Source organism: Palaemon carinicauda, chromosome 19 (genome assembly GCF_036898095.1).
Source record: "Palaemon carinicauda isolate YSFRI2023 chromosome 19, ASM3689809v2, whole genome shotgun sequence".
Lineage (NCBI taxonomy): Eukaryota > Metazoa > Arthropoda > Malacostraca > Decapoda > Palaemonidae > Palaemon > Palaemon carinicauda.
Window position 1 is genome coordinate 27,419,005 of NC_090743.1, and position 12,500 is coordinate 27,431,504.

At 36.2% G+C, this 12,500-nt stretch overlaps 1 protein-coding gene across 1 annotated transcript in view; it reads right to left on the minus strand.

Moving 5' to 3' along the window:
* LOC137658539 (uncharacterized) overlaps nucleotides 1-12,500 on the minus strand; it is a 57,156-nt gene that overhangs the window by 25,732 nt on the left and 18,924 nt on the right. Inside the window, exons 2-5 of the mRNA XM_068393386.1 lie at nucleotides 10,380-10,444; nucleotides 9,440-9,605; nucleotides 8,429-8,514; nucleotides 4,904-5,105 (exon numbers count right to left, since the gene is read on the minus strand). Coding sequence (XP_068249487.1) covers nucleotides 4,904-5,105; nucleotides 8,429-8,514; nucleotides 9,440-9,605; nucleotides 10,380-10,444 — 519 coding nt within the window. The remainder of the gene's footprint in view (nucleotides 1-4,903; nucleotides 5,106-8,428; nucleotides 8,515-9,439; nucleotides 9,606-10,379; nucleotides 10,445-12,500) is intronic.

The window sequence follows — 12,500 nt, forward strand, 5'->3', positions numbered from 1 at the left end:
TCTTCTCGTGAGCGCAATATGTGATAATCTATAAGAAAAAATCTTACGAGGCACATTCAGAAACAACGAGTAACTATCTGAAACTGAATATCTCTCTCTCTCTCTCTCTCTCTCTCTCTCTCTCTCATGGCTCTCAAAGGCTAATTGCTCCTCGCGAGAATTCATATCCCGTTTTCTATTTTGATGGGGCCCCTCAATATTTTGAGTCTGTTCTTCGTTCCTCTTTTGTGCCCGAGTTGTTACTCATATTACTGCACCTCTAAAGAGGGCATCAGCTACCTTGTTAGCCTTACTTTTTATGTGGTTGAACCCTTCTATGTTAAATTCTAACAATCTTTCCACCAACAGCTACACTACTTGCATTTATTTTCACTAAAAACGGGTGATCAAATCTAGGATGTGCGAGTGACTCATCGCTAGTTAAGGCAGCTTTCAAATGGTTAAAAGCCCTTTCATATTCCATTCCCCAACTTATTACTTTTTGTTTCTTTAAAGGATCTAAGGGCCTCGATATCCCTCCAAAACCTCTTGTGAACTTACAGTAATGACCCCACGAGGCCAAGGAACCCAACTAGTTCTTTAGGGGTACGTCACGTACGTGGCCTGGGGAAATCTCTTTAAGTCAAACCATTCGGTGGTGGCCGCTGAAAAGAGCTCTTTGGCAGAACTTATCGTGTTTGAGCTTAAACATTTAGTTCATTTTTCCTTGAAGGAAGCTCTCTTTAGAGACAAGTCGAAAACCTTTGAAAACAACAATAAAGGAAGATTAAGAAATTAACAGTAATACTGGGACAAGCATCGTTTTTACCCTCACCTTTTCTTTACAAATGTACTTGCTGGCTCAAGATCACCTAAATAACGTCAAAATCTTTTATAGATAAACACACACACATACATACATATACATATATATATATATATATATATATATATATATATATATATATATATATATATATATATACACATACATATATATATATATATACATACATACATACATATATATACATATAGTTATACGTATATATATATATATATATATATATATATATATATATATATATATATATATATATATATATATATATATAACACATATATATACATATATATACATATATATATATATATATTTATTTATTTATTTATCATGTAGATTTTCCTTAGAGATTCTTTGCATCCATTGAATGCAATGTTTTTTCCACCTTCCACCAGTATTTTTTTCAAAGATGGGGGATTTCCTTTCGTGCATAAAAGTTTAACACTGTCCTTTAAACATAATTAAGCCATCTAGAGCAGTCACAGTCCGAGGATGATGCTTTGTACTGTTTCCACGTGTTGGTTAAATTTCCAATCGTGTGATAGCTTATGCAGTTTCAAACACTGCATTTTATACTCCAAGATCAACCATTCCGGGGATTAAATATGGCTCACTGATCTTTGCCTGATAAATTTACCCTTGCGACCTCCAAGATGTACTGGTTAATCAGAATTAAAACTCACCATCTGTCAGAGTCTTATTACGACAATAGTATAAAACTGGCAAAGAGGCTGGGATTAAAATTTCGAAAAAAAATGTCGGTTTCAATTATCATTATAGAAATGGAAACCTTACCTTATGAAATATATATGCTCGGCAAGACTAACAGGAGAGAGAGAGAGAGAGAGAGAGAGAGAGAGAGAGAGAGAGAGAGAGAGAGAGAGAGAGAGAGGAGCTAAGGATATGGGTGTGTTTGGGGGGAGCCTATTTGTCTATCTGCTGAGTCATCAGCAGCCACTCATATATATACATATATATATATATATATATATATATATATATATATATATAGAGAGAGAGAGAGAGAGAGAGAGAGAGAGAGAGAGAGAGAGAGAGAGAGAGAGAGAGAGAGAGAGAGACTGGATTTAACTTCTGGTTAATCGTAGCCACCCCTGGTTAATCCTGTGAGCTTAGTCAAAAAGGAAGGACATCTGTCATAAAGGGGCTACACTTTATCAGTTTGAATGGATCGTGTCTAAGTACTGTATTCATATTTCCTTAAAGTGGTTAAAGCATTTTGACACGAGTACGCTATACAGTGGGACAGATATCGTCTCAGCGGCCACGACAGGTTGGTTATTGGGTCCTCTGACTGCCCAGAGAGTACTACATTGGATCCCTCTCTCTGGTTAGGGCTTACTTTTCTTTTGTTTACACATATACCGAATAGTCTGGCCTATTCTTTCCACACTCTTCTCTGTCCTCATACACTTGGCAACACTTGGGGTTACCAAACAATTGTTCTTCCCTCAAGGGATCAACTACTGCACTGTAATTGTTCACTGGCTACTTTCCTGCACTGTAATTGTTCACTGGCTACTTTCCTCTTGGTAAGGGTAAAAGAGACTCTTAAACTATGGTAAGGAGCTCTTCTAGAAGGACACTCCAGAATCAAACCATTGTTCTCTAGTCTTGGGTAGTGCCATAGCCTCTGTAACATGGCCTTCCACTGTCTTGCGTTAGAGTTCTCTTGCTTGAGGGTACACTCGGGAATGCTGCTCTATTCTATTTATCTACCTCGTTTTTTAAGTTTTTATAGTTTATATATGAAATGTATATTCTAATGTTACTGTTCTTAAAATATTTTATTTTAATTGTTCATTACTTCTCCTGTAGTTTATTTATTTCCTTGTTTCCTTTCCTCACTCGGCTATTTTCCGTTGGAACCCTTGAACTTATAGCCTCCTATTTTTCCAACTAGGGTTGTAGCTTCATCATCATTTTCATCATCATCATTTCCTACTACGCCTTTGACGCAAAGGGCCTCGGTTAGATTTTGCCAGTAGTCTCTATCTTAAGCTTTTAAATCAATAATACTCCATTCATCATCTCCTACTTGACGCTTCATAGTTCTCAGCCATTCAAAACGCATCACCACAACATCAAGGATGAACCTTATGGAAAAGGCACAGCTGTTATATATTGATAATTTGTATCTACGCTCAAAGCTATATAAAAATAATTAAATCTGGTATTCTCAGTTAAAAGTCCCCTTAAAACTTATTATACATATCAATCGATGAACTATATTAATGTAATATCATTATCATTAATAATAATAATAATAATAATAATAATAATAATATTATTACTATTATTATCACCTGCATGAGAGGAAGCAAACACAAGCTTTTAAATTTTAATAGCGATAAACGTTAATGGAACTCTCTTGCTCTCACTAAAACCGATGCTTTAATATGAACTGGCAACTCTCCTGTTTACGAATGATAAGTACAAGCCATTTACGGCAGCCAGACTGAATGTTTATGATAATAGTGTGTTTTTGATGCAGGGAAAGGCTTCTGCTATTTCCTGATGATATTCTAATATTTTTCCTGATAGGTATTTTATATTATTTCTTTATGCTACACTTTACAGAAAACAGTACGAGTAAGAAATTAAATATATATATATATATATATATATATATATATATATATATATATATATATATACATACATATATATATATATACATACATATATATATATATATAGATATATATTGAGAATTTGAGAAATTCAACACTGATTTATCAATTCTACACAGTTCGAAACTTGTAGAGAATGTGTTCATGTTGAAGCTGACATAAATCTCTCTCCATAGCATATATATGGCAGATCCATTTTAGCATTGTTACTGATCTTAAAATATTCTATATTCACTATTCATTACTTCTCGTGTAGTTAATTTTCTTAATTCCTTTCCTCACTGGGCTATTTTTCCCTGTTGGGACCCTTGGGCTTATATAGCATCCTGCTTTCCAACTAGGGTTGTAATTTCGAGAGTAATAACAATAATAATAATAATAATAATAATAATAAAAATAATAACAAGAGCAATCAGAGATTTTTGATGATGAAAATTTAATTGAGTCGTCCATGGCCTATACTAATCGATTACTATTCCCTTTTAATTGGATGTACATGATCTCTAATAACAAGCTTATCTTAACTAGAGATTATGACAGCTCCTGGTATTATTTTGACATTCCTAAGACCTTAAGGATTTGTACAATGAGTTAGCCTAGGTCGCTTCTGCTCTAACACTGCCCAAGATCTACCTGTGGTGGAAATTTTGTCAAAATCCGTCAATTTGTTTTGACGTCATCTTTAAAATGGCGAAAAATGGAAATTCGGATCTAGAATCCGGATCATCTCCAAAATTAAATGGGGTCGTCCATGACATAAGATCTATCCACAGATGAATAAATAAATAAATAAGTAAATAAATAAATAAACCGACTCGAAACATTACCTCCTTGGCGGAGGTAATGATAATAATGAGCAAAGGCGTTTGATGCACTTGATATATGCAACATTATCCGACACTTCCCAAATCAAATGCTTCGTTTACCACAACGTATTAGCCTCGGGTAGCACACAGATGTTGCATCCGTCTCAAAGGAAATGCTTTTAGTAATGCAAATGACATTGTAACAACATCCATTATTCCAACAGCTTGAAGTATACGTACAGTTGGACACAGAACTTCCTAATATACCTCACTCTGAATAGGTGCACCCCGTCACACCCTTACTGTGCGGCGAGTTCCTGTGTGTAATCCTCGTCCACCACTTCTACCATCTCTCCCTACAGCCTACATTAGCTGCTTGGTTACTCATCGAGGAGTAAAAGTGTGACAGGGTGCACTTCTTCAGAACGAGGTGTGCTAGGGATTCCTGCGTCCAACTGTATCTCTTCAATTAACCGATATGAATTAAACGATTAATGCCAATGGGACGGGGAATGAAGCCTCCCTTTCCTTTCTCATCCCCAAGAATAACTATTGGTTGTAAGAGAGGGAAAACAGAAGCAGTAAGAAAATCCCAAAGTCAGCAAGATCCTAGCTAATCTTACCAGGATTCCGGGTATCTTCGTAATAGCAGCAGGTGTTGGTGCCACCGTCGTCATGATAAAATCCGTGGGACGCCTTCCCCACGTATGCCACGGGATGGGTCCCGTCCCGGAGTTCGTAGTGTCCAGGGATACGAGTGTACCAGCCATTCTTCTGACTGAACCTCACCTCGTGCAGGCGCGGGTCAAGGTCATAGTCACGGATCTGATTGAGGAGAGGATGTGCCGTTCTAAAAAACAGTTATTATTATTATTATTATTATTATTATTATTATTATTATTATCATTACATGCTAAGTTATAACCCTAGTTGGAAAAGCAGGATGCTATAAGCCCAGGGACCCCAAGAGGGAAAATAGCCAAGTGAGAAAAAGAAAACAGGAAAAATAAAATATTTTAAGAATATTGTCAACAGTAAAATAGATATTTTCTATATAAACTATAAAAACTAAACAAAACAAGAGGAAGAGAAATAAGATAAAATAGTGTGCTCGAATGTACCCTCAAGCACGACAACTCTACCCCAAGACAGTGGAAGGCCATGGTACAGAGGCTATGGCATTACCTGACACTAGAGAACAATGGTTTGATTTTGGAGTGTCCTCCTAGAAGAGCTGCTTACCATAGCTAAAGAGTCTCTTCTAGCCTTACCAAGAGGAAAGTAGCCACTGAACAATTACAGTGCAGTAGTTAAGCCCTTGGGTGAAGAAGAATTGTTTGGTAATCTCAGTGTTGTCAGGTGTATGAGGACAGAGGATAATCTAGAGAATACGCCACACTATTCGGTGTATGTATAGGCAACGGGAACATGAACCGTAACCAGAGAGAAGGATCCAATGTGGTACTGTCTGGCCAGTCAAAGGACCCCATAACTCTAGCGGCAGTGTCTCAACGGGTGGGCTGAGATACTACCGCTAGAGTTATGATAGTTGATAAGTATTAAATATATATATATATATATATATATATATATATATATATATATATATATATATATATATATATATATATATATATACATATATATATGTATATATATATATATATATATATATATATATATATATATATATATATATATATATATATATATATATATATATATATATATATATATAAGAGAAGGGAATGACTGGATTTTTTTTTACTTATGTAGGTATGTGGCATACCCATATAAAGACAGGAGTCTTGGCTGGGTAAGCCATTTATTGCTCAAGTTAAGCTGCGGGAAAACCAAGAGTTGTGGAATAGCAGCAAGATGGAAAAAAATAAGCAAGAAAGAATACAAGAAAGGATGTAAAGTTGAAAGCGACAGCATAAACCCGGCATAATAATAATAATAATAATAATAATAATAATAATAATAATAATAATAATAATAATAATATCTCTACGCAATTCTTAACACTGAATAAGGAATTTCTTAGATGAACATTTAAAAGAGAGAGAAATTCAAGCAGCCATCCCAATTAGAAGATGAGACAAGGAGTAAGAGAAATAATATAAGTAAAATATTATGTAATAACACTACTCTCAATTTTAACATGACTTATTATAATCATAATATTTGTTTCCCCCATTTTAGAGTAGTTATAAATCTTTTCTTCTTATAATAATCATAATAACACAATACAGAAGAAACGAATGAATAAACTGTAACAGTCTTAGTCAATAAAATGACACTGAATATAAAAAGAAATTCGAAAACTGAAGTGTATCTATTCATCATTTCATATCTAAGTATTTAAGAAAATGCATGTAAGGAAGAACATCCCAAAAGAGGGTCAAAGATAATCTTACTATGGGACCCTTTTCATCTTTAAGCCTTCGAAAAGATCTCGTAAAGAACAGGCCTATCTATGGTTCTATGCAAAAACAACCGACATAAAAAACACGAACTTTATGGGGACTAAGAGATCTGCATTTCATTGCTTAACAAGCAGATATATGGTAGTCCACTTAAGGAAAATTGAAAGATAATGTGTATATGTAGAAATGCTTTACAGTTTCGTCCGCCACTGGACCTCTTCTTAGAGCGTTCATTCTTTTCATAATAAACGCTTTAAGAAGAGGTCCAGTGGCGGATGAAACTGCAGAGCATTTCTACATATACACCTTATTTTTTTAAGTTTTCTTATGTGGACTACCATATATTAAGTTATCTTCGTGCTAAGGAAGATTACATCTGTAACAAGCAGAAGTACAGTACACTAACACTTTCCATCTAGGCTCATTCTATCTACTGAATCCCATTACCCAAATGACATTAGATCAGAGAGGCTGAAGAAGCTCAGAGACAATCCTTTGTATGGATCTCTAGAGAGAGAGAGAGAGAGAGAGAGAGAGAGAGAGAGAGAGAGAGAGAGAGAGAGAGAGAGAGAGAGAGAGAGAGAGCGTACTGTACGGTTTTGTGTATCGCCCTTTCAGTTGGGAAAATTTTCCTAATAGCTGATTGATCTGAAGCATTTTTGTCCGAATACCATCATTGTTTTCAAATAATTACCAAGTAATGTGAATCGAAACTTATTTACTAGTGTTTCATACTCGCTCGTACGCTGTAACGGTTTTGATATTCTATCTTATCACTCGCTCTTCCTTACACTGTTGATAGAGCAACCTGTGTTATCACGCTAGCCCATGTTCTGTTGTTTGAATTTTTGTGACGTTCTTCCTCGCAAGTCACTATATATAAACAATATGATTGTTTAATAAAGTTAGTTGCATTCACCTCGACTCTCAGTTATAACCTAACTGTTCGCTCGCACAGTAGAGTAGCTTAGGATATTCAAGGGCTAATGGAAGTTATTAACGATTGATATTCTTTGTTGGTGTACGCATTAACTGTCTGCGGATAATATGCATACACATAAGTCTAGATAGCATACATACACATAGACACATATACTTGTTACAGCCAAAAATCGAACCTGATCTTTGGGGTCAGTGCAACCTTGATCTTGACCTATGAAGTCCAAATTTGAATGGGGGGTCACTTTGTGTCATAGTGCACCTCACCTGAACATTTAAAGTAACTCGGGCCACTAGTTTTTCCGTAAAGTTGCTAATAAAGAAACAAACACTGTATATATATATATATATATATATATATATATATATATATATATATATATATATATATGTGTGTGTGTGTATGTGTGTGTGTGTGTGTGTGTTTATACAAGGGTATATCCTTATAATGTAGCACTGACGACTATTTAATTTTTAATTTTCTCTGAAATCACACCCTCTCATGAGAGAGAGAGAGAGAGAGAGAGAGAGAGAGAGAGAGAGAGAGAGAGAGAGAGAGAGAGATTTTGGATGTCACAAAGACGTTTTGGTCGAACCGCGTAGTCTCCAATTGCTCTTGGGTAGAGCGAATTGGTTTAATCGTTTGATTTTTATGCTCTTGTCTATCTTATTCTTGAATTCGATTACCGGGTTACTATTCACAACATCCGCTAGAAATCTGTTTCTTGTATTAGCTGTTTTGTATGTAAAAAAAAAATTACCACATTGAGTGTCACTAACCTTCACTACGATAGACTCCCAGAATGCATCCCTCTCTCCAGAAGCGAGATCACACTTGTGGTTGTAACCATAGAAAGACCAGTAAGCTGAAAGAGTGAGAGGCACGGTTAGTTATCATTATTATATCATCATTTGCTAATCTACAACCCTAGTTGGAAAAGCAGGGTGCTATAGGCCCAGTGGCTCCAACAGGGAAAATAGCCCAATGAGGAAAGGAAATAAGGAAACTACAAGAGAAGTAATTAACAATTAAAATAAATCTTTCATATATAAACTATATGCACTTTAGAAAAACAAGAGGAAAAGAAATAAGATAGTGTCCAATGTGTGCTTGAGGGCACACATTGGGCACTGCCTCAAGACAGTGAGAGACCATGGTACAGAGGCTATGGCACTACCCACGACTAGAGAACCATGGTTTGATTTTGGAGTATCCTTCTTCTAGAAGAGCTGCTTACCATAACTAAAGAGTTTCCTCTATCATCATCAAATTCACCACTATATCCTCTCATTACTATCCTCATACTTGTACCCTACTTCATTTTCTTATATTGTTCAGTTTTCATAACGGAAACAAAGTAAAGAGACTTGTTACTGATCGTCAGACTTTGAAATTCATTAGGTTTTACTGAATTAGTAATATTTTCAATATTATTTCTATCCACATGCAATCATATCCTGATGTAACAAGCCAAAAGATATTCATTTAATGAGCAAGCTTCCAATTTTGATAAGACATTGCTATTTGAGGAGAAATAAGTGAAAAATCACTAGTTAATATACACAAGTCTGTAACAAGAGAAAATGCGAAATATGGCTTTCAAAATATCCCTTTGATCTCTCTCTCTCTCTCTCTCTCTCTCTCTCTCTCTCTCTCTCTCTCTCTCTCTCTCTCTCATATGTACAGACTCAAGATCAAAAGCAAGCCGATATGAAAACAAAATCTGGAATTAAACTTCCCTTTCGAAGCTGTAAGTAATTATATAAAAAGTAAAACGAATTCAGGTTTACCTATGTGCATGTGGTATCCACAAATCTGCGCGTGCCAATACGTGGGTATCAAACCGTCTTTCACCGACTGGTAGTCAAGGTTACATTGTCTTGAGGGGTCACCGCTCTTCCTGACGTCATAGTAATCAGAGGCATTATGTGGGAAGCAGTAACCATCCTGCCCTTGCTGAAATTAGAAGTTTATTGTGATGGTAAAAGATAAAGGTGTCTGGTTTCAGTTCCAGTTTCATCAGAATAGATGATTACCGGAACGTCCGCCGGGCAAACCCAACACCCCACTGTGGTGCCCAAGCACAGCAGTGGCCTCTCCAGTAAACAGCTTAAACTCATGGTCCCAGGCTGGGATGGATGTATTGGCATGTGAATACTAGGCGAACACGTTACCACTGTAGTACCCAGGAGGCTCGTACAGTGTGTTTATGGTTGTATTGATGCTCTCTAGCAGTGGTGTACATTACTTCCTTCTTTTTTGTCAACAGCTGTTCAGTAATTTTTTCTATATCTTAGGTGCTGTCCTTTCTCGTTAGGAATACAATAACGTGGTGAAAGGATTTGTGTATCGCCATGATCAGCAAAGCTGTACAAGTTAAGGCCAACCATGCTAGGTTAGTAGGCAGTGAGCGATCAGACTAAAATTTCCCATCACCAATTCTTGGTGATGAAATGGCCAAACTATAAAACATGAATACAGCCATATCTGAGGCCTTTGTCCAGCACTGGACTATAAACGGCTGCATTGGTTGTTGTTGAGACTACACAGCGTTTTAATCTAAATTTTTGCATTTGTATAATTCATCTGTGCCTTGATTTACTTTTCTACAAATACAAAAATAATACAATATACACATGATTTTTTTTTTCTTTTTTTTATTCACAGAAAATCGAAAATTTTAATCAACAAGTAGAACGAATTTTTGAAAACGTTGGTAGGAATACTTACCGTGTGGTGGAAACGCAGATAAGGAGCATGTATACGGGCAAATGCTTCAAAATCTTGACATGTCCCTGGAAAGATATATACTGTATAGTTATCATTAAATAACGATATTTGACGATTGATGTTGGAGCTCAAATCTGTCTTTTAGATGTTGACCTGAATTTAATGAAGTTTTGTAAAATGAAAGTGAAAATGAGAGTGAAAAGTGTAAGTGAAAATGAATTGCATATAAGTAATATAACCAAAAGGGGCAAAATGTATATGATTCCCAACTCCACGAGAACATAGATAATATGTAACAGTATTACTTTCCAGACTCACCGTATACTACTAAGGAGTTAGGAATGATGGTTGATAGATGAGTTATTTACGTAAATAAGAATCAATCAGTGATTTGCATAAACAAATCATAACTGACGAATACAAATTTCTATACAGAGACACGTCTTAAAGTATAATAATGTTGTATTCTTACCGACTGAATCGAAATAGATTTCTACTGTATTTTTTAGTCTAACGTATCCTATAGATCAGGAATGATTTCTTACATATATATTTAACCTATGAAGAAGATTCATACATATAAATCAACCAAGAACATTAAAGCACCCATTAATGACCTGAGATTTGAAGTAAGATTTCACGAAAAAAAAAAAAAAAAAAGCTGAAATCTCAGTTTTCATATTACTCGACATGGCGTTACGTGTTGTAGCCTTATTGGTAACGTCTCTGCCTGGCGATCGCCACATGGGGATTCGAGTCCCGCTCAAACTCACTAGTTCCTTTAGTCTCTGCAACCTTACCATCCTTGTGAGCAAAGGATGTGGGGGTTGGGGGGGGGAGCCTATAGGTCTACCTGCTGAGTTATCAGCAGCCATTATCTGGCCCTCTCTGGTCTTAACTTGGATGGAGAGGGGCTTGGGCGCTGATCATATGTAATATGGTTAGTCTCGAGAGGTATTGTCCTGCTTGCTAGGGCAATGTCACTGTCCCTTGCCTCTGCTATTCATGTGTGGACTTTAAACCTTTAAGTGTTCCCTGTCACACCATTACCGCGCGACAAGCTGAACAGATAGTGTAGAAAGAGATCGAGGAGGAGGTGGGCGAGGATACACACCGGAAATAGCTACGCAGTGAGGGTGTGGTAGGGTGTAAAACTTAGAGACAAAAGTGCCATAAATTTTTGTGTCCAACTATATATGGGTATCGCCTTCACTAAATTATAACCAATCAGCTGTACATAACTATAGCCTTTACTAAATGTATCGAACATTTAGCTGTACATAACTATAGCTTTTACTAAATATATTGAACATTTAGCTGTGCATAACTATAGCCTTAACCAAATTATTAAGAACAGTCAGTTTCAGCCTTATTTACCTAAGCTGAAATTAAACTTTGAGGTTAATGGAGGAGTAACTGGCCATTTAGGGATAATTATTCAAAATGTATATCTTGATCAAGACCAAGACGATGATAGTAATCTTTGGTTATTAATTCCAAAATTTTAAGATTACATCCTGCCCTATTCCAAATCTTTTCTATACATAGTTCACTTTGAGGTTAATGGTCATCTACTGTAGAGTCAGTTTTTCAAAATGTACATCATGTCAAAGAACAAAACAATGATAGTACTCGTGTGTTATCAATTCCCAAAATTTAAAATTACAACCTACCATAAACTATAATTTTGTTCTATATACTGTATATTTCACTGGTGGAATAATTCCTATTTTTTTCCTCATTATCACCACCGATCCCTGGGAAAACATTACAGAAATGAAAGTAAGAAACCACACTTACCCCTTCTCTTGCCTAGAATGCCAAATGAGCCAAACCTTCGGTGCTATTTCGGGGCATGACCCATCTTGAAAATTTAAGCCTGACACGACACATCGAGTCAATGGAAGCAAAAATTCAGCCAGCTGAAGGGGACTCAATTTGATGAAGACGGTTTAGGCTTACGGTCTGAATGCCCAAGGGATGGGTTACGTAGGATGGGAAAGGGGGGGGGGGGGTGGGGTGAGGTTCCTTAAAAATGGAAGAGGTTGCTAATCGAGAAGGGTGATGTGACAAAAAAAAGGAAGAGGAGTTGTTGGTATCTTAAAGGTGACCAGCGACGCA